The sequence below is a fragment of the Mytilus trossulus genome, chromosome 3, assembly GCF_036588685.1.
Source record: "Mytilus trossulus isolate FHL-02 chromosome 3, PNRI_Mtr1.1.1.hap1, whole genome shotgun sequence".
Classification (NCBI taxonomy): Eukaryota; Metazoa; Mollusca; class Bivalvia; order Mytilida; family Mytilidae; genus Mytilus; species Mytilus trossulus.
The window spans coordinates 37,780,641-37,802,459 of NC_086375.1; the positions used below are offsets into that span (position 1 = coordinate 37,780,641).

Consider the following 21,819-nt stretch of genomic DNA (forward strand, 5'->3'; position numbering starts at 1 on the left):
GACTTATTTGTAAATCTTACTTTGCTGAACATTATTGCTGTTTACAGTTTATCTCCATCTATAATAATATTCAAGATAATAACCAAAAACAGTAAAATTTCCTTAAAATTACCAATTTAGGGGCAGCAACCCAACAATGGGTTGTCGGATTAATCTAAAAATTTCAGTGCAGATAGATCTTGACCTGATAAACAATTTCACCCCTGTCAGATTTGCTCTAAATGCTTTGGTTTTTGAGTTATAAGCCAAAAACTGCATTTTACCCCTATGTTCTATTTTTAGCCATGGCGGCCATCTTGGATGTTTGGCTGGGTAAAAAAACACAAACTTTGAACTAGATACATCAATGGTGATTGTGGCCAAGTTTGGTTTAATTTGGCCCAGTAGTTTCAGAGAAGAAGATTTTTGTAAAAGTTAACGCCGGACGATGGAAGACGGACGCCAAGTGATGAGAAAAGCTCACTTGGCCCTTCGGGCCCCGTGAGCTAAAAATAGTGTTTTATTTCTTAAGCAAGTCTATTACACATGTATAGTTTTGGGTGTTTGTCATTTATTCAAAATTCTGTTCAATCCAAACATCCAGAATGGTGACATACAGCCAGACTGGGTATAGGATATCTTCATATTTTATATGGAACCCTATGTAATTATATTAACAACAATATATACATGTATATAATTATCAGACAATTTTCATTTCTTATTGTTTGAATAAGTCTGTGTCACATTTAGGCAGAGCATCCTTAAACAAATCCAGTAATGGCTTCTTATGCTTTTCTTCTAAATGTGGCAAGTCATTTATTATCAACTTCTTCAGGTTCCTGTCAAGAAAAAATCAATATGAACAACACTATTAATTCTTCTTATTATACAAAATATATATATACATAGGAAGAGAATAGATGGGAAATAAGTAAAAGTATCTAACTATTTTTAAATATTTTCTCGAATTCCCTGAGTTTTTTTCGTAATGGTTTTGTTATAAATTAGGCAGTAAGTTTTCTAATTTGAACTGTTCCACATTTTGTCATGGCAAGGCCTTTTATAGCTGACTATACAATATGTGCAGGATAAACTAGAAATAATGTTTGTTCTATAGGTACTTAATCACAATTCCCTAGTAACAGCAGTGCTGATTGTCAATTATAAATTTCAATTTGCTGAAAAATTTGTGCAATATAGCATCATCCTTTTCCAACCACTCGCTCATCATGGGAATGGAAGTGATGATGCTCCTAAACGCACAAATGATGTTCACTAAAACCAAAGTTTTTGATGGAAATGCATCAAACTCTAAAGTTGTCTATTGTCTCATTGGCAATCATACTACAGCTCTTCATTCTTATAAATATAAGTAATAATAAGTTGAGGTACAAGGATGAAGGTATTTTATTGTATTTTAAATGAAATGCTTACTGCTTATAAAATGTAAAGTATTAAAAAAGTTGGTTTGTTATTCTTCCGAAATATAATTTGAAATTCAAGAAGATAATATTCTTAAAACAATTCACGATACTGAATGCGAAAACAGTAAAAAACATGATATCCTTTACAGATAGAAATTCCCTGTGTATTCTGTTATACTTACACAAGTTCTGTGATGGGTATCAACCCTTCAGATGTGATATATCTACAACTACTAATCTGTAGGTGTTCCAAAGTACTCGTAAGTTCAGGTAAATATGCTATACAACTGTCACACAAATATTTACAATTGTGTATTACAATTTTCTTTACATGCTTACAGTTATCTGAAATGCAAAATATAAATAAATTTTAACAATATTCAGACACTTAGATAATGCAATTGAACAGCATTAATTCCATCTCAATTGACACAATTTTACCTTTCAGGTACTCATATGGAGATGAATGAAACCTAGATATGTATTTTCTGTATTATGCATACCTTACATTGTTACAAAATATTTTTACTTATTTAGAATAGGCTATTGTTCATATTTCATAGTTTGATAAATATTTTATTCTTCAGTGAGAATATTTTGTCCAGCTTGCTATGACAAAGGACATGTATGGCACAAACCATTAAATAAACATTCCTTCTACGGGGAGGCAGCTTTAAGATACACTGAATGTCAAGACTATTGGAGAAAACTCTTAGGAAATAATAAAAAAAAATAATTAAAAATTAAAATGCAGATATTCTGTTGAAGATATTCTGTGAACACACCAATACTGTGTTTATAAATAGCATGAAATTTGTTTGGTGAACTGATGGGAGTACATTCAATTACCAATCAAATCAAGATACAAACCGAAATACAGTTGAAAATATAGGAAATTTATTGGAAAAATCAAACATTTAGACACATAAAACAAAAGTTATTGCATTCTCCTTTATCGCATGGTACATGCATGCATACCGTTAGGTAAAAAGTTGAATTTCATACAGTAATAATACAACAAAATCAATAGTTTAGTTTAAACATATTTATTTATAGTGGATTGGGAAACAAGTTTTGCAATTTATATAAATCTCTTTCCAGAGTGCTGCATTGTAGTAGTGTAGCCTGCTCTTTTCCGAAATCTAGGGGGTCTTTAACAAGCAAGAGATATACCGAATTCAATGACACGGAGAAATGAAAAAACTTTAATGCTGATAACTTAGAAAATGAAATACAACATTAAATATACATACTTAAATGTGGAAATCCTTTTAACATAACAGTTGAGTCTGTCATGTCAATTTCTTCTATTTTATATTTATCAAAATTTGATGATGGCAAAGCATTATACTCTAAAATGTGATTATCATGACCCTGAAACTTGATAGTAGCACCACATTTCATCAGCCATTCAGCACAATTTCTATCTGGACCAACTAACTTATGTCGATCAATATCAAACCTAAAAAAGAAAAAGTTATTTAAAACCATAGAACCATAATTGATAGAGCTGAAAACAATTTAATTTTGGAAAAAACCACAGTATTTGTGAGGAAATAGTCATGGATCATGAATCAGTATTTTTCAAATTTGCATGATTCTAGCATGGACTGGTACATAAATAAAAGAAGCATTCATTTATCATATTAAGAGCAAATTTTTTTTTTCATTTTAGAAATTAATGTTGAACATTAATGTCAAGGACTACAAATTAGTACCTCATTTTGACTAGAATATTTACCTTTTTCCTAGTCAGAAACACGGGAAGTGGTTGACTTTTATTATATCTAAACGTGCTTCGGTCATTTTGGGGGACTTGATTTTGATGGCAGATGTTTAATCAATTTAATTAATTCTAGTTGGACTACATCATGACTGCAATTGACAACTGCAAATCTTACAGATATCAAATTGAAGACAAATTTCATTGCAATCTCATTCAATGACTTTTAATATGTTTAATTTCTCAGCAAATTAGATATATGTTAGTGTATATCTTTAAAGCTTTTAACTTGAAGTCATATGAAACAAGTGACTGATGAAAAATAATGTTTAACCTATTCATAAACTTAGTCTTCTGTGCACCATTTTATCATTTCTTACTCAAAAATATCCTATAATCGTCAATTTTTTGGTCTCTGTCTGTTATGATTTAACAAAAATGGCAGCTCATCAATTGCCGTGTTTAAAGCCGTATTTTACGGATGCAGAACTTTTTGTAAGGGAAGCCCGCTAACTGACCTAAAGGGGGCTCCAGTACTGCCTGAGTGATTCCCTATATAATCAACCAAATTTTTCCCACAAATGGGGGTGGGAGGAGGGGCCCCAATGCCCCACTGGATCCGCCTATGCAACTATAATCCATTAAGATTTAAAAAAAAACACATGCATAATTTTTTCTAATTTGGGGTTTCATATGACTTTAATGTTATCAGATTCTTAAATAAACCACATGAATAAATGATATACTAATTAATATAATACTTACGTGTTATAACCAGCATCTAGTCGCTGGATGAATCTATCAAAGAACAGTCTTGTTTGAACTGGTGTACATTTTTTAGTGATGCAAGGCAGCCCAAGCTGCATACATTTCTGTAAGATCTTTGGATGCTAAAATTATTATGTTAAAATTAAACATACATTTATACATATAGACTTACAATTAACATGCAATAAAAGAATGCTTCACTGTTTTGACAGTTAAATTTTACTCCAAAATCTCATATTCATTCTTTATAGACCAGACTCAAACGAAAACAAATATTTAAACTAATAAAATTGTTAAGGCTTAGTACTGTTTTCTTTTTAGTTTTATAGCTTTTATAGCTTTTATGGGGTATAATAGTGCATGATTTCAATAAACTATATTTAACCATCCACAAGTGCAACATTGACTATAAAAGCACATTTTCTTTGTAAATTCAGATCCATTAGTTATACATATACATTTAATCGTAAAAGATGTTTAATACCTCAAGCAACCATGAGGCTTGTCTGGAGAGGGACAAACCTGTGCACCTACAAAAGTTTCAAGGCATGGCAGGACCTAGATAATTAAATTTTAAATCGTTTAACGATTCCGAAAATAATAAACTTTTCTGGATTTTGCTATTTATTTTTAGCTCACCTGACCCGAAAGGTCAAGTGAGCTTTTATCATCACTTGGCGTCCGTCATTGTCATCGTCTGTTAACTTTTACAAAAATCTTCTCTGAAACTACTAAGCCAAATTTAACAAAACTTGGCCAAAATCATCACTAGGGTATTTAGTTTAAAAAATGTGTCTGATGACCCTGTCTGCCACCAATATGGCCACCATAGCTACAAATAGAACATAGGGGGAAAATGCAGTTTTTGGCTTGTATCTCAGAAATTAAAGTGTTAAGAACAAATCTGACAGGGGGTAAAATTGTTCAACATGTTAAGATCTATCCAAATAGAAATTTTCAGAAGAATCTGACAACTCGTAGGGTTGCTGCCCCTGAATAAGTGATATTAAGGAATTTTTGCAGTTTTTGGTTAGGGCTATTCCAGAAAAAAATATAAGAGGGGGGGGGTTGTGGAAGGCACATTATATTAATAATACATGGGTGATGGGTATCAGAGCAACTTTTCACACTATAATGCACTATATTTCTTAAATACAATTGTCTGGGTGGCTGGTGCTTACAAAAACTGCCTTATAGAGAAAGATAAATTTACACAGCAATAACTTTCAGTAAGATCTACAAATAAGTCAGCATAATCAAAATTGTCAGTTGACCCCTTAAGGAGTTATTGCCCTTTATAGTCAGTTTTTTTACAATTTTTCATGAATTTATGTAATCTTTTACAAAAATCTTCTCTTAAACTACTGGGCACGATTTAACCAAACTTGGCCACAATCATCACTAGGGTATCTAGTTTTAAAAATGTCCAATGACCCCACCTGCCTACCAAGATGGCCACCATGGCTAAAAATAGAACATAAAAGGGGGGATTTAGATTTTGATTTATATATATCTGAAACCTAAGCATTCTGAGTGAAACTGACAGGTGGCAAAAATTCAACAGATTTACATTTTTCTGCCTTGAAATTATCAGAAGAGTCCTTCATGTACAACCTGTTGTTGGGTTGCTGCCCCTCAGTAAGTAATTTTAAGGACATTTTGCATTTTTATGTAATTATCTTAGATATGATTCAAGTATCTAATTATATCTTTTATCTAATACTATTACTTATGCTTATGATTTTAACCTTATTTTACATGATTTTCAAAGCATCAGCAAATACAAGGGAGGGACACAGGTGCTAAAATAAATTAAGCAGGGAAAATATTTGATAAGCTCCCCTCATTAAAATCAATATTGTGAGTAGTATTTATTTAAATTGACAATAGACACCTGTAAACAATAGGTGATTTAAACTGTGTAATTGAGTGGACTGTATCAAATAAAACTTCTTTGTTTGTTTATTTTGCTATCTTCTGCAGAATGTAAAATAATGCACATCAAATTCCTGGTAAGTCACTTATTTTCTGAAACATACACTTCATTCAACTTTTATATATCTATATCTAGGTCCTGTCATGCCTTAAAACTTTCGTAGATACATTAGTCTGTCTGTACTCATAGTAGATTTTGAGGTGTAAAAAACGGTCATATTTTCAATACACCTTATCGCTATTTATTCCATTTCGGATAAGTTCTAAAATTACACAACTTTTTCATCCAGTTGAAGCTATCTGGGACCCTGTTTAAACAATTCACCATGCATGATACTTTTTAATGACACCTGTTTAAACTATCGTAAATACTTCAAACAAATTATTTTTTTACTTCAATTTTAATTTCGAAAAAAGTGGATCATACTATATCAAAGTTTCTTGATGATCACTTTTTTAAGTTTTTCCTCCCTCAGCTCACTACTGTTGACCTCCATTTTTGGCCGCGTGACTCAAACAGGAAGTTGTATGAATGACGGGATTTCCAGGAATGGACTAAATAGCGATAAGGTCTATTCCTTCAGATGAATCTTAAAGTAAATGGTGCTGAAATATTTTCAAAATAGGTGAGGTTTTGACTAGAAGCTGATTTAACCAGGTGCTGATGTGGCATGCCGCTTTGACTTTTTTAACCCTCTTGCTGTCGAGTTTTTTTCTTGCTTTGTCGCGCCAAGAGCATCTTGACGTTTCTTAACTGTGACGTAACAAAACTTGTGCCTCTCTGTAGAAATGCCCTTTCCCGCCGTCCATAGTTTTTCCCGCGTCAATGTAGCCGTAATTATGAAAAGCGATGTATAAGTAATTTTACAGATGTTATTGCTCTAAGATTGTCATAAACGATGTGTTTAATACAACATTATTTAAAAAAAACACTTTTAACCTTGGGATATGTTTTTTTTTATCTTTCTTGTCTTAAAATAAAGTGAAAATAATATACAAATTACTATACTAGCTTCGAAGGCGACTTTGTTTTATCTTTTTAAAGTGAAATGCATACATGATTCTTAACCATCTATAAAATACTAAAATATTTATCCCGTTTTTTTATTAGGTAATTGGTAAACACTGTAAAAAAAATCTCTCAAATTATTATATAAACGGCAAAACAACGGCACCCAATGAAAAAGAAAATAAAAACAAAGCGTGTACAAATTCATAAAAAATAAATAAAATCTCCGAGCAGCTGTTCTATGATTCTATGAACTACTTCTTGTTGTAAAGTATCAAACTTTTCAGATTAGAATTATCATGATTTCAATCCCTGGTTCGGTAGGCAAGGAAATATTTTTTATATAAAAATTATTATCCATTTTATTTTGCTTATTTTTAATCATGTTTATTATTATTTTGTTGACCACTTTTTGCTCAAAATTTTAGAGAATACGAATAAAAAAAACCATAGTAAAACGAGGGAAAAAGTTCTCTCAAATGAACTTCTATTGTCAACAAGTGAACCTGAATTAATAATAATTCATTTTCATTTACTATGATAAAGTACATGACTGTAAGTAATTGAAATTGACATACACGTCTAAAATCTGTAAATTGACAAATTGTTCTCTTCTCAACATTCAGTGGCAAATATTTCATGCAATATTAAGGATGTCTGAAACTCAATATACAATAAATATATTGCTCAGTGGGTCCTACAAAGTAAAAGATCTGTGGTGAATGCCAGAAAAAAGAAGTTGCAACTGGGAAAGGATATCTATGATATATATGATAGGGATAGAAATCATCGTGTCTACTACTAATTTAACATCCCCATTTCGAATGAAAATAAGCAGTGTTAAGTCAGTGCTTCCATGCGTAAACAGGTTTAAAACGTATTGAAATATCGTATGGCAATACAAGTACATCGGTTAACATGTGTGTACTTTTACAAAAAAAAAATCCTAACTGAGATTTCAATTGTGGTATTTGAGCCCTAAATAAATTATCCAGTTCTTTCAAATAAAGCGTTTATTGTGAATGAATATTAATATTTCGCGTAATCAAGTATAACAGTCATGACAGTTATCTTATTTTATGATTATTTATTAGGTATACGATATTTTGATTTATATGAGATATTCTGATTGATAGATGTACGAAACAAACGTAAAACAAATTTCTCGAAAGAATGCACCAATGACAAACTAGATAATTAGTAAACATGTTAAATAAGTTGGTATTATAGTACTAACAACTTTATGATCCTGTATCATTTCTTGACATCCATTTAAGTATAATTTTAATGCATTTTGTTCAGTTTGCTTCATTCCCGACAAAATTGCCCTTTTCACGCCGTTTTTGACGTTGTCAGTGCCCCTGAGTATAGACGTATTTACACTTGTATGCAAATTTGTCCGCCATTACATAACATCAAATAGGTTCCCGTAAACTTTGACTTCATAATTCAAAACATATGACGTCACAACTAAAAAGTGATTGTTGCTTGACGTCAAAAGGTTATTCGGAGGTGATCATTATCCTATCTGTTTAACAAGGAAAGAAGTCAACATAGGAAAAAAGAATACACACAGTACAATTACATATAGAAATTTCAAAAATTTCAACCAAAACAATTTTTTATTAGATCTGCAATCTACGCCTTTTCATGAAATTGAATTTGAAGAAAACCCCTCTGACTGTCTACAATTGTTTTATGATATGTTGAACAAGGCTTTAGATAAACATGCTCCTGTTGTTAAAAAGAGAGTTAAAAGAGACAGACAGCCTGAATGGTATAATAGTGAAATCATTTACGCTAGGAATATGAGAGATAAATATAATGCACTTGGTTTATGGAGTGAGTATAGATTTTGGAGAAATAAAACTAAACAAATTATTGATAACTCAAAAAAGAATTATTATAAAAATATGGTAAAAGACTCAAATGACCCTAAAACATTATGGAAATGTCTTCACAGTCTGAACCCAAAAGTTAAAAATACACCATATGAGTTGGCCACAGAAGATAACAATACAACTAAAAGTAAAAAATGTATAGCTGATACTTTTAATAACTTTTTCACTTCCTGTGCGGAAAAACTAAGAAAACAAGGAAGTTATACACCTGTTAACAAAGCAGATTTTAGTAATCTTAGTAAATTTGTTAAAAATAAATTACATAAACATGAAAATTTTTCTATACCACCAGTGAATATGAATGAGCTATTTAATGAATTAGCAAAACTTGATATAAATAAAGCATCTGGTATGGATAATATTGGTCCAAAAATCCTAAGAGTAAGTGCCCCTTTTATTGCATCACCTCTCACATATATATTTAACAGAATGATAGATACTGGTATATATCCTTCATTACTGAAGAATGCTAAGGTAACACCAGTTTTCAAGGATGGTGACAAGCTTTTAGCAACAAATTACAGACCTATATCTGTTCTTCCAACTTTATCAAAATTAATAGAAAAACATGTTTCTAATAAAATGTACAAATATTTATCTAAACTTAAACTTTTACACCCTACACAATCTGGTTTCAGGCCGCAGCATTCTTGTCAAACTGCACTTATCAATATCATTGACAAATGGTTGCAAGAAATGAATGATGGTAATTTAAATCTAGCAATTTTATTAGATTTTAAAAAAGCTTTTGATTTGGTAGATCATGATATTCTTTGTTTAAAGCTTGAAATTTATGGATTTAGTGAGGCTACTGTTAGTTTTTTTAAGTCATACCTCAATAACAGAAAACAGCAGGTAAACATTTGTAATGTTTATTCTGAACAACAACATATAAAATTTGGTGTCCCCCAAGGTTCTATACTTGGTCCCCTATTGTTTGTACTATTTATAAACGACCTTCCCTTATGTATTGAAAATTGTGAAACAGACCTATATGCTGATGACACCACTCTTCATAAATCTGGGAAAAACATAGAAAACATACATGATGATGTTCAAGAAGATTTATACAGGGTTGAAGAGTGGTGTAAAATGAACAACATGTTCATTAATGCAAATAAAACAAAATGTTTGGTTACTGGAACAAAACAGAAACTATCAATTCAGACTTATCAACCAAACTTGATAATAAATTCAAAAGTTTTACAAAATTCTTCATGTGAAAAATTATTAGGTGTTAAAATTGACAACACACTTAACTGGAAAAATCAAATTGACCAAGTTTGTGCTAATATATCATCCAGAATATACCTTCTTTCTAAAATAAAGAAGTTTTTAGATATAAATGCAAGGAAGACATATTACAATGGGTATATTCTTCCCTTAATTGACTACTGCTGTATTATTTGGGGTGAATGTAAAAATGAAGGGAAAACAAGAATTTTAAAACTCCAAAAAAGAGCAGCAAGATTAATTCTAGATGCAGATCCTTTATCCCCCTCAGCCCCCTTATTTAAAAAACTTGGGTGGATGACAGTTGACAATAGAATAAATTACCACAAATATTTACTTCTATATAAATGTATGCGTATGGAAGCACCAATGTACCTAGTTCAAAAGTTTAAACTGAAATCAGATAATAATCCTTACTCCTTAAGAGGTGTCACTCAAGGTAATCTGATAGTTCCTAAGCCAAAAGCTGAACTATTTAAGAAATCCTTTGCTTATTCTGGATCAGTATTATGGAATGGACTACCACACAAAATGCGTAAGGCTCAAAACACTTTTACTTTTAAGCAAAGTATCAAGAAGTACCTAACACAATCCTGATAAGAAATATTTGCTACAATCATGACAATGCATTTGTAATGTATATTTTTTTTATTTTCATTTGATTTTTTTGACTACATGTATACTTCTTAAACAGCATTATATCTTATGTTAATAACAATACATTGAACTACATGACTGTAAATTAACTATGTGTAAATATCTGTTTTGATTGTATTGTAATTTGTATGTGAGGGCCTCAGGGAAGATTAGTTTATTGTAACTAACTGAGTTTACCCTCTTTAAATAAAGAATTTATTATTATTATTATTATTATATAAGGTCATTCGGAGGCAAAATACAGCTAAATACCAAAAGTGTAAAAACGTTTATTGTGACGCTACAACAGGTTGGGAACAAACCCCCTGAAAGGTGATTATACCTGTATAGAGGGATTATCCTTCTATAGAGGGGTAAATTTATCCCTCTATAGAGGGGTATTTTTGTTTAGACTTGATTTAAATCAAAATAGGACAGAATGGCATTCTCTACTTATTATGGCAGTAACCTGGAACAGTTGATGCACCAATTGATGTACTAAATTTAATATGCACATGCCCAGATTGATGCTTATCTGACTAAATATAAAATCTTTTGTTCACCATGATTGAAAGCTGTGATGATCAGGTAAATTCAACTCACTTATGCCTCACTGAGCAGAATTTCTATTGTTAGATTTAACATGAAATTTAAAGGTCAACTATTCCTTTTGTGGTTGATCAGGTGTTCAGATAGGTTTACAATAGATTGCAAGTTTTGTCACTTTAGCAGAAAACTGGTTATCTAAATTTTTAGTAAAGTGCATATGTTGATGCATATCATGCTAGAGATTATATCTAATATAACTAGAACATGCCATTCTGTCCTAATTTGCTTTAAATCCAGTGCAAACAAAAATACCCCTCTACAGAGGGATAATTTTATCCCTCTAAAGAAGGATTATCCCTCTATAGAGGTATAATCACCATTCAGGGGGTTTGTTCCCAACCTGTACAATGGACCTTTGACGTTCTACACAATCAACAAGATTTGTGTGTAGAAGCCATAAATGTCCCTTTGGCAGCAAGAGGGTTAATAGTTGCTGAATAGACCAGGGATCCGCGCCGGACAACGTAAATGGACAGTGACAGACAGACAGACAGACAGACGGACAACAGGGTAAACCTATGGCAATATGGCCCGACAGTTTGTTGTACCGGCATATAAGTGTCGTCATTTGACATCGTGTTTATCTGTGTTTTAAGCTGGTTGTAAGTTGTAAGTTACCTTTCCACCAATGTGTCCGAGTTTTACGATGTTCATTCCAATTTTTAGTTTTTAGAGTGTCGCATATGGCCATGTAAAAAAATATTGTTAGAAAATTTTGCGCTGATACACGTCAGCTTCTATTAATTCCAACAGTTTTGCAAGAATTTATCTTTTAATAATGATGTGTAAATATGCAATATATTTTAAATTTCACAGTCTTAAAAAGTATATTTTTCGATACTTAAGCGACTAAAAATGGCATTGGTAAGATACCCAACTTATATATGTTTTTTTTTAACTAGCCGCAATCTTACTTTACAATAGCTTATTCAATGTTTCTTGTATAGAATACACTGTACATTCATTTTTTGAAGTTTTATGCCAATACTTTATATTTATTATGGTGTTCCCTGTTGGATCTTGATAACATTTTGGAATATAAAAAAAAATGTTTACATCATACATGTCTGTGTTTATACTCTGTAGTAAAACCTGTACTTTAAAGTAAATATATCTCTGGATATGAGAAAAAATACCCAAAAGAGAAGTGGCCTTTGAAACTAAAATGATAAGTTTTACTATGTACAGAGCAACAAAAAACAAGCATGACCTGACAAGACAGGTGTTCCCTGGATAGCCTTAATAACTTAGAGGTGACCTTTATTTGTAAGTGACTATAAATTTTGTACTTTACATGCGAACCAACCTATTAAAATAATAAATGCTATTCTAATAGAATTCATAGAAATTTACACATACAGGTTATGTTTGCTCGTCCAAACAATTACCAGCAGTTATCCAAGTTCACAAAACAAACTTGTACATGTATGATGAACTATGTACACAGAAAACCAATACTTATACTTTTGATAATATTGTCTGATACTTTTGTAATACCAAAAGATGTAGTTAGACCAGGGTTTTACAATTTCTTGGTTTATGAAATTATGTATCGGCCAACTCTATTTTCCTGATTTTACAAATGTTACTTAAGAACATGAAGAAGAAGAATTTTAAATATTCTTTAATTTGTAATATCTCCACTATTGAATGTACCATATTTATAAAAGTTTAAGTTTTTTTGCAGAGGAGAGTGCTGTGTAGATATAGTCTATTAAGGACAAATCCTCTATGTGGGATTGTGAAAAGAGAAGCCCATGGAAAAACAGAAGAAGAAGTAGCTGAGTAATTATTTATTTATATTTTTGGTAGCTGTAAAATGTTGGTAGCTGTACATGTAATTAAACAGTGCACAAACAAATCAGTTAGGTCCCAGTATAATTCAAGTTTTATACCTCTAAGCTTCAGATAAAAAGGTAATCCTACACTAAGGATTTGACAGGTTCTGTAAACCTACATGTTTATGCTTTTTACAATGTAGCTCATATAAATAGTATTCTAACATGACGTCCTGCAAACGCTTTGAGTACACACCCGTGGTAAAATATGAATATATTGCATTGGCTGTTCCGATTGTACTCCCACGTCATATGATTGTTTATGAATGAAGTTCACGAAGTCATAGAATGATGACGTAATAATTTAAGCATTTTACAGGAAAATACACGCTTCTGATACCGAAAATCATCACAACAAGGAAACGTAAACAAACGATGCTAAAATGTGGCATAAGCCCTTTTTTTATATATATACATAGAAGATAATAAAAAAAATATATCATTAAAATTCATCCAAATCTATCTAAATATGTTATTGTAAAAAGTTTGAGTATGTCACTAATTCTGTTTGCTCCCGTTCTTTACCGCCTAAAAGTGCGTTAGTTTATGGGAACGGCAAATATGTGCCTCCACCTAGAGCTCTTCGATCCAAAAGAATTGCCGTATTTGTCTTATTAGAATAGAAATAATTCATGGGGGCTTGAATATATCTAGATTTTACCACGGGTTGTCCCTTTATGCCGATATTTTACCCCTCGCTATCGCTCAGGGTAAAATATTTGTCATAAAGGGCCAACCCGTGGTAAAATCACGATATATTCAAGCCCCCATGAATTATTTCTTAAATATTTAGCTGGATTGAGTATAACAAATTATCTCCCCTTGAATATTTTTTTAATAACATTTACATTTGAGTGTCTTCATTAATAATTTATTAATACTTTGAAATGCAATCTAAAACTTTACAGGAATAGTCATGATAGTAACATATAAAATTGAGAATGGAAATGGGGAATGTGTCAAAGAGACAACAACCCGACCAAATAAAAAAACAACAGCATGAGGTCACCAACAGGTCTTCAATGTAGCGAGAAATTCCCGTACCCGGAGGCGTCCTTCAGCTGGCCCCTAAACAAATATATACTAGTTCAGTGATAATGAACGCCATACTTATTTCCAAATTGTACACAAGTAACTAAAATAAAAATAATACAAGACTAACAAAGGCCAGAGGCTCCTGACTTGGGACAGGCGCAAAAATGCGGCGGGGTTAAACATGTTTGTGAGATCTCAACCCTCCCCCTATACCTCTAACCGATGTAGAAAAGTAAACGCATAACAATACGCACATCAAAATTCAGTTCAAGAGAAGTCCGAGTCTGATGTCAGAAGATGTAACCAAAGAAAATAAACAAAATGACAATAATACATAAATAACAACAGACTACTAGCAGTTAACTGACATACCAGCTCCAGACTTCAATTTAACTGACTGAAAGATTATGATTTCATCATATGAACATCAGACACAATCCTTCCCGTTAGGGGTTTAGTATCATACCATCATAACATATATGAGAAGAACATAACCTGTGTCATGCCAACAACTGTTTTTAGAATAAATGTGTTTAGTTCCGACGCAAAGACCTTATCAGTGACTCAATATTAACGCCAAAATATGCAATCTTTAATGACTTGACAACAGTATCGTAACTATATCCCCTTTTAATAAGTCTATTTAAAGGTTTTGTTAGTTTCTGAGGAGAATACTGACATTTTTGTGCTTTATAAAGAATATTTCCATAAAATTTTGGATGTGAAATACCTAAACGTATAAGATGTCTGCATGTTGAGTTATATTTACGAATTATTTCCTTATACCGGTGATAAAATTAAGTAATTGTTTTGACCAGTTTGTGAAATCGAAAACCCTGGTGTAATAATTTTTCAGTAATACATAAATTTCTCTCGCTGAAATCTAATACGTTGTTATAGACTTTATGTTCTTTTCATGTATCTAACTTTTGTTAATAAGTCTATTCAAAGGTTTTGTAAGTTTCTGAGGTGAATACTGACACCTTTGTGCTTTATAAAGAATATTTCCATAAAAAATTGGATGTGAAATACCTGAACGTATAAGAAGTCTGCATGTTGAGCTATATTTACGAATGATGTCTTTATACTGATGATAAAATTTAGTACAATGTTATGTAAAAAAAATCAACTTTAAAGCTTTATCATGATTTATTAAAGTGGATCAGGACAGTGTTAATATAATAGAAAGAAATGGCCAAAAAAGTTTTATGAATATTGGAAAATAAAAAACAATAATGTGTTTAAAGTACACGGATGCCCCACCCGCACTATCAATTTCCATGTTCAAAGGACTGTGAAATTGGGTAAAAAATCTAATTTGGCATTAAAATTAGAAAGATTATACCATAAGGAACATATGAACTAAGTTTCAAGTTGATTGGATTTCAACATCAAAAACTACCTGGACCAAAAACTTTAACCTGACGCCGGAAGAACGGACGAACGAACAAATGGACAGAGGGACTTACAGACCAGAAAACATAATGCCCCTCTTCTATTGTAGGTGGGGAATAAAAATAATCAAAGATTAAGAGAAAGGATATTGATGGGATGATTACAGATATGAATGATCCTCAAAAATACAAAAAACAACAATTGCTAAATCATTTTCATGAAAATACATGTACAGAATAAGCTTTTTTTTTCATAAAGATGTACATAAATTACTTAAATATTTAAAGTGTACAGAAGATTATTTTTCACTGTTAAAGCAAAAGTGATTTGAATAATTTAAATCAACAGTTCTTCTTTATTATGGCTGTAGAGTTTAAGATTGCTCTTCAAAATAATATATGAGAACCAGAAATTTTAAAAATTATAAAGGGATATAATTTTGTATAGCTCGATTAAGCTTAAATGTGTATAGTCAGCCCAGATATAATTATATATAAGCTCAAACTGCATATTTACAGAAGCCTTTTCAGTTGTTTATTTTCAAAATGTACAGAAGCAGCTTTAAAAGTCAGACGCAACAGTTATTTTCTAATGTCCAAATATGTTAAATCTATTCAGAAAGTACAAACCAATAAAAAAAAACAAAAACTGAGGGATTTAAAATATGCCAAACTCTCATTTGTTAAAATGATAGAATATGCAAAAAGGAACTATATTTTTAGCTGAATTGTAACTTTAACAAAAGCAAAATGACTGCATTTTAAAGGAACAATCAACAGTTGTGAACTTCTTAATGTGAACATACTGAATAGAAAAAAGCATTACTCCTAATTAAATTTAACTGTTGAAATATTGTGTTTTAGGGACAAACAATTCAGATTTGAAGGACTTCAACCTCATCACTACGCTTTTTTAAACCAAGATTTGGACTGGAAATTATTTGTACACAAAGCGAAGCTGAAAACATTTAAAGCTTTGCAAGACGACCAGAAGTAAGAACTCATTTTATAAATTTTATGTGAGAAAAGCATTTCTTGCTTGTATAACATTTATTTTCATCAATGAAGCTTGATGGCTCATGTTGCCCTTTTAGGTCTTAGACAATCATTGACAGTGATCTTTTATACTACAGTGAAACCTGACTAAACCAAATCCTGCATAAACCGAAATCTGTCTTAACCGAACATGTTTTGAAGCACTGTCATATCAAATTGCATGTGTTGTGAACCTGACAAATCCGAACATCGGCCCAAACTGAACAAAATCTTAAGTCCCCAAGAGGTTCTGTTTAAACAGGTTTCACTGTAATCTGTTTGCAATGAGATTGTGAGTTTGAACCATGCTTTTAACTGTTTTTCATATTTTGAAAAAATATAATTGTTAAAAAAAGGTTTGCTTTTGTGAGACTGGTGTTTACGGTTAAAACAATCACCATTATAGAAAACAAACATTTACAGCTTTTACATTAATGCTAGCAAGACAAATCTTTGTTTGTCTTGCTTGCTTTGCTTGTATTAATGTTTGCTCAAGCATGGCAATTAAGATAGGCGGGGCTTAAGCTTGTTTACATCATACTTAAATTTTATTGGACGCTATGTTTGAAGTTAAGGACAGTCACACTAAATTTTAAAACATCACAAGATGACAAATATAAAGCGCAATCGTAGAAATGGAAGCCAAATAAATTGTATTTGTGTTTTCTCGAAGATATGCTTTTTAGCTCACCTGGCCCGAAGGGCCAAGTGAGCTTTTCTCATCACTTTGCGTCCGGCGTCCGTCGTCGTCGTCCGTCGTCGTCCGTCGTTAACTTTTACAAAAATCTTCTCCTCTGAAACTACTGGGCCAAATTTAACCAAACTTGGCCACAATCATCATTGGGGTATCTAGTTTAAAAATTGTGTCCGGTGACCCCGCCAACTAACCAAGATGGCCGCCATGGCTATAAATAGAACATAGGGGTAAAATGCAGTTTTTGGCTTATAACTCAAAAACCAAAGCATTTAGGGCAAATCTGACATGGGGTAATATTGTTAATCAGGTGAAGATCTATCTGCCCTGAAATTTTCAGATGAATCTGACATTCTGTTGTTAGGTTGCTGCCCCTGAATTGTTAATTTTAAGGAAATTTTGTTGTTTTTGGTTATTATCTTGAATATTATTTCAGATAGAGATAAACTGTAAAAGGCAATAATGTTCAGCAAAGTAAGATCTACAAATAAGTCAACATGACCAAAATGATCAGTTGACCACTTTAGGAGTTATTGCCCTTTATAGTCAATTTTTAACCATTTTTTGTAAATCTTAGTAATCTTTTAGAAAAATCTTCTCCTCTGAAACTGCTGGGCCAAATTATTTGAAACTTGGCCACAATCATCATTGGGGTATCTAGTTTAAAAATTGTGTCCGGTGACCCCGCCAACTAACCAAGATGACCGCCATGGCTATAAATAGAACATAGGGGTAAAATGCAGTTTTTGGCTTATAACTCAAAAACCAAATAATTTAGAGAAAATCTGACATGAAGTAAAATTGTTAATCAGGTCAAGATCTATCTGCCCTGAAATTTTCAGATGAATTGGACAACCTGTTTTTTGGGTTGTGGCCCCTGAATTGGTAATTTTAAGGAAATTTTGCTGTTTTTGGTTATTATATTGAATATTATTATAGATATAGGTAAACTGTAAACAGCAATAATGTTCAGCAAAAAAAGATCTACAAATAAGTCAACATGACCAAAATGGTCAGTTGACTCCTGTAGGAGTTATTGACCTTTGTAGTCAATTTTCAATCTGCTTCCTTTGTTTAATATTCACATAGACCAAGGTGAGCGACACAGGCTCTTTAGAGCCTCTAGTTTATCATCTAACTGAAAAGACTGTCGTCAAGTACTTTTAGTAAAACAAAAAAGCTATTCGAACACACCTACTCTGATTTAGTGATTCAAGTGATTCATTGCATAGGTATTTCATTTGACCCATATATTTCATCTTTTAGTACTGTGATTTTTTTATGTTATAAAGCCAACCTGTAGCTTTGTTATATAAAAATGATAGAATCTGAAGCGAGATGATGTATCAAATATTCTTTCTTTGTACGTTTTCAACACAAAATATTCATCTCAAACACACCTTAATAAAGAAGGTGCACTTGAATTTCCAATAAAAAAAAGAGATAAATTAATTAGGGGGGGATGACTTAATTATTTTATTTATTATGTCTATTGTTATTGAATATTGCGCACATTGGATTAATTTTTGCTTGTAAACCTTCAAACTGATTATTCTTTGTTTATAGAGAAGGCGATAAGTGCTTTCTGTTATGTTTACTTTAGTAAGAAATTTTTTAAAAGTGAATAGAAACAAATAAAATAACAATTTTCTTCTCAAATACGAGTGTTTTATTGTAAAAAAACAACCATTTGCATAGGTTTTTAATTTATCTATTACAAAGTTAAACAGAACAGTTAGATATCAAGTCGACGACATGGTTATCTATGATATCAAGTTGGATGAAGAAAATACTTCCCTTTTTTTTAATTAATACGGACGGAGAACATATCAATCTATAAGTTTACTTATTTCCGTGTCTGTTCTTCCATTACGTGACTCGAGAAAAAAATCAAAAAATTGGTAACAATTGTATCAAAAAGAGAAAATCGAGCGAACCTTCTTATGTTAGGGTGTGTTTGAGATGAATAATTTGTCTAAAAAATGCAGAAAGGAAGAACATTTGATACATCATCTCACTTCAGATTCTATCATTTTTATATAGCAAAGCTACAGGTTGACTTTATAACATAAAAAAATCACATTACTAAAAGATGAAATATATGGGTCATATGAAATACCTATGTAATGAATCACTAAATCAGAGTAGGTGTGTTGGAATAGTTATTTTGCTTTTCTAAAAGTACTCGACGACAGTCTTTTCAGTTGGATGATCAAAATGCATATCTTCGAGAAAAAACAAATACATTTTTTTGGCTTCCATTTCTACGATTGCGCTTTATATTTGTCATCCTGTGATGTCTTAAAATTTAGTGTCCTTAACTTCAAACATAACCGTCCAATAAAATTTAAGTATGCTGTATACAAGCTGAAGCTCCGCCTATCTTAATTGCCATGCTTGAGCAAACATTGATACAAGCAAAGCAAGCAAGTCAAACAAAGATTTGTCTTGCTAGCATTAATGTATTAGCTGTAAATTATGTACAAAATGTAGTGTTCCAGTAGATGGTCAATTCTTAATGCACGTGTTTATCTTCTTTTAAACTATCTAGACAGAAAAAGGCAAGACTTGAAACGTTAGGACCAGAATTAGCAGCAGCCCATTTTATTGTTGGAAGAGGAGGAGCTGTTAAATTATTGGACAGAAATCGTTGGATTAAAAGGGATCATACTGGAGCATATACTTTACCACGATGGATGATGGACAATATGTTTGTAGAAGGAATTGATGCTTCATACTCGGATTTATTATATGAAGGGCTTGAGAACTTAGGTATTTATATTTGTCGTGGAAACTGACAATAAAATGTTGTACTGTGGATTCAGCTCTGGGATTCAGTATTGTTTTTTCATGTATTTGTTGGATACAAATTTTCATGGTTTTTTGTGGGTACAGTTAAACAAAACACAAAATTAAGTCTTTCTATATATGAAAATATTGAGATGTGGTATGATTGCCAAATGTTGTGGTTATTTTATATGCATGTATGCAAACTTTGGCAGAACCACAAATATCTATGAGAATACATAGGCAAACAACCCATTATTGTAAAATATCAAGGCATACACAACAAGCATGGCGATACATTCTACTGCATCCACACAGCATGAGCATATGTTAATAAATGAATTTCCGGACTATTATAATGTTTCTTCATCTAATTACCAAATGGAGATATTTAAAATCAATGAAAGCATGATTGATATTTTTCAGAGGGATTACAGAAAGTGAAATTCTTGAATTTAAGCAACTGTCCATATATAGATGATTTTTGCCTGTCAAAACTTCAAATGTTGTCTGATACTTTAGAGGTTCTTGATGTTAGTGGTTGTGAGAGAGTCACAGAACATGGCATAGCATGTATACATCATCTACCGTAAGTAACAACTTCTGATATGATTAGATAGACTGTGATTTATTTTAGTTTAATGCCTTGTAATTGCAAAAATTAATTTTATCTGTAAAAATCAACTTCTCATCTTATTTTCATTTAATGTCTTCATTAATTCAAATTCAATTCAAATTAAAAAAAATGTATTGCCATTACACCATACATTTATAGTATGTGTTGTTTCTCATAGTTGAAGGATGTATGGTGACTTATAATTGCATATATCCACTTCATTTGAACTCTGGTGGTTACACAAGCAAGTACTAATTTTAATTTTTATGTTTCGTTTTTTTGTCTTTCAGAAATCTCAAGGTTCTAAATATTGCAGACACACCAAATGTGAAACAAAAAGAAATACTGACACTATATTTAGAAGAACTATTACCCCAGTGTATTATACGTGGTGTTGATCATGTGTCAATCAATCAGGGTGATACAGACTCGCTCAAACATGAAGAAATTTCAAGCGTTTTGGACACTAATAAATTCATAGAAGACTTAGTGCGAAATGAAAATATCACAGTTGAGGACCTTTATAAGGAATTCATAGAAAAAGATCATACCCAGAGCCTAGACAGTGGTAGAATTTCTAATGACTTTGATTGTAAACTTTCCCATTCTGAAGTGGATAAAATGAAGCTAACATCATGACATATTTGATTTATTAAACATACAGTTGTTTTAAGTAATGATCTTTTCTTTAGTTCAATTATTTTTATCTGTAAATGTGTTAGATTGATTGTTCAGCAAAAACTTAACATAACAACCAAAGCCAATGAATTGTATTGGTCAATCATGTATGTTTAATCTACAGTATGCTTTTATGACTGAATACTTTAAGTGCCTGTCCAAAGTCAGCAGCTGGTTGTTCAGAGGTTGTCGTTGGTTCATGTCTGTCATATTTGTATTTATTAATTTGTTTTGTTATAAATTAGGTCATAAATTTTCGATTTGTTTCATATTTTTCTTATAGTTGACGTTATCATATGAGTTTTTCACCATCATTGAAGGCTGTACTGTGGCCTATAATTGCTTACATTCACTTTATTTAACTTTTGGTGGACAGATATCTCATTATTGGCATACCACATCTAATCTTATATTATACAACAAGTATAATGTAAAATTAACGTTATCATTATTCCATGAAAATGAGGTAAGGTCAAATGAACTCTGCACACAAAGACCAAGCACACCTTGCTATCATTTCAA

At 31.7% G+C, this 21,819-nt stretch overlaps 2 protein-coding genes across 3 annotated transcripts; one reads left to right on the top strand and one right to left on the bottom strand.

Annotated features, from left to right (window-relative positions):
* Positions 1-453: 453 nt before the first annotated feature.
* On the bottom strand, positions 454-11,936 carry LOC134711401 (ATP synthase subunit s, mitochondrial-like). The gene is made up of 5 exons (XM_063571966.1): positions 11,839-11,936; positions 3,895-4,019; positions 2,660-2,868; positions 1,589-1,751; positions 454-821 (listed from the first exon to the last, which is right to left on the bottom strand). The coding sequence occupies exons 1-5, from the start codon at positions 11,872-11,874 to the stop codon at positions 701-703; spliced, it is 654 nt and encodes a 217-aa protein (XP_063428036.1). The 5' UTR covers positions 11,875-11,936; the 3' UTR covers positions 454-700.
* On the top strand, positions 5,877-21,554 carry LOC134711400 (uncharacterized). 2 transcript variants are annotated; one of them, XM_063571964.1, is made up of 6 exons: positions 5,877-5,909; positions 12,908-13,005; positions 16,352-16,480; positions 19,768-19,988; positions 20,430-20,592; positions 20,910-21,554. In XM_063571964.1, the coding sequence occupies exons 1-6, from the start codon at positions 5,892-5,894 to the stop codon at positions 21,256-21,258; spliced, it is 978 nt and encodes a 325-aa protein (XP_063428034.1). In that variant the 5' UTR covers positions 5,877-5,891; the 3' UTR covers positions 21,259-21,554. The 2 variants fall into 2 exon arrangements, with proteins under 2 accessions (XP_063428034.1, XP_063428035.1); XM_063571965.1 differs by lacking the exon at positions 5,877-5,909 and adding an exon at positions 12,061-12,084.
* The last annotated feature ends 265 nt before the right edge of the window (positions 21,555-21,819 follow it).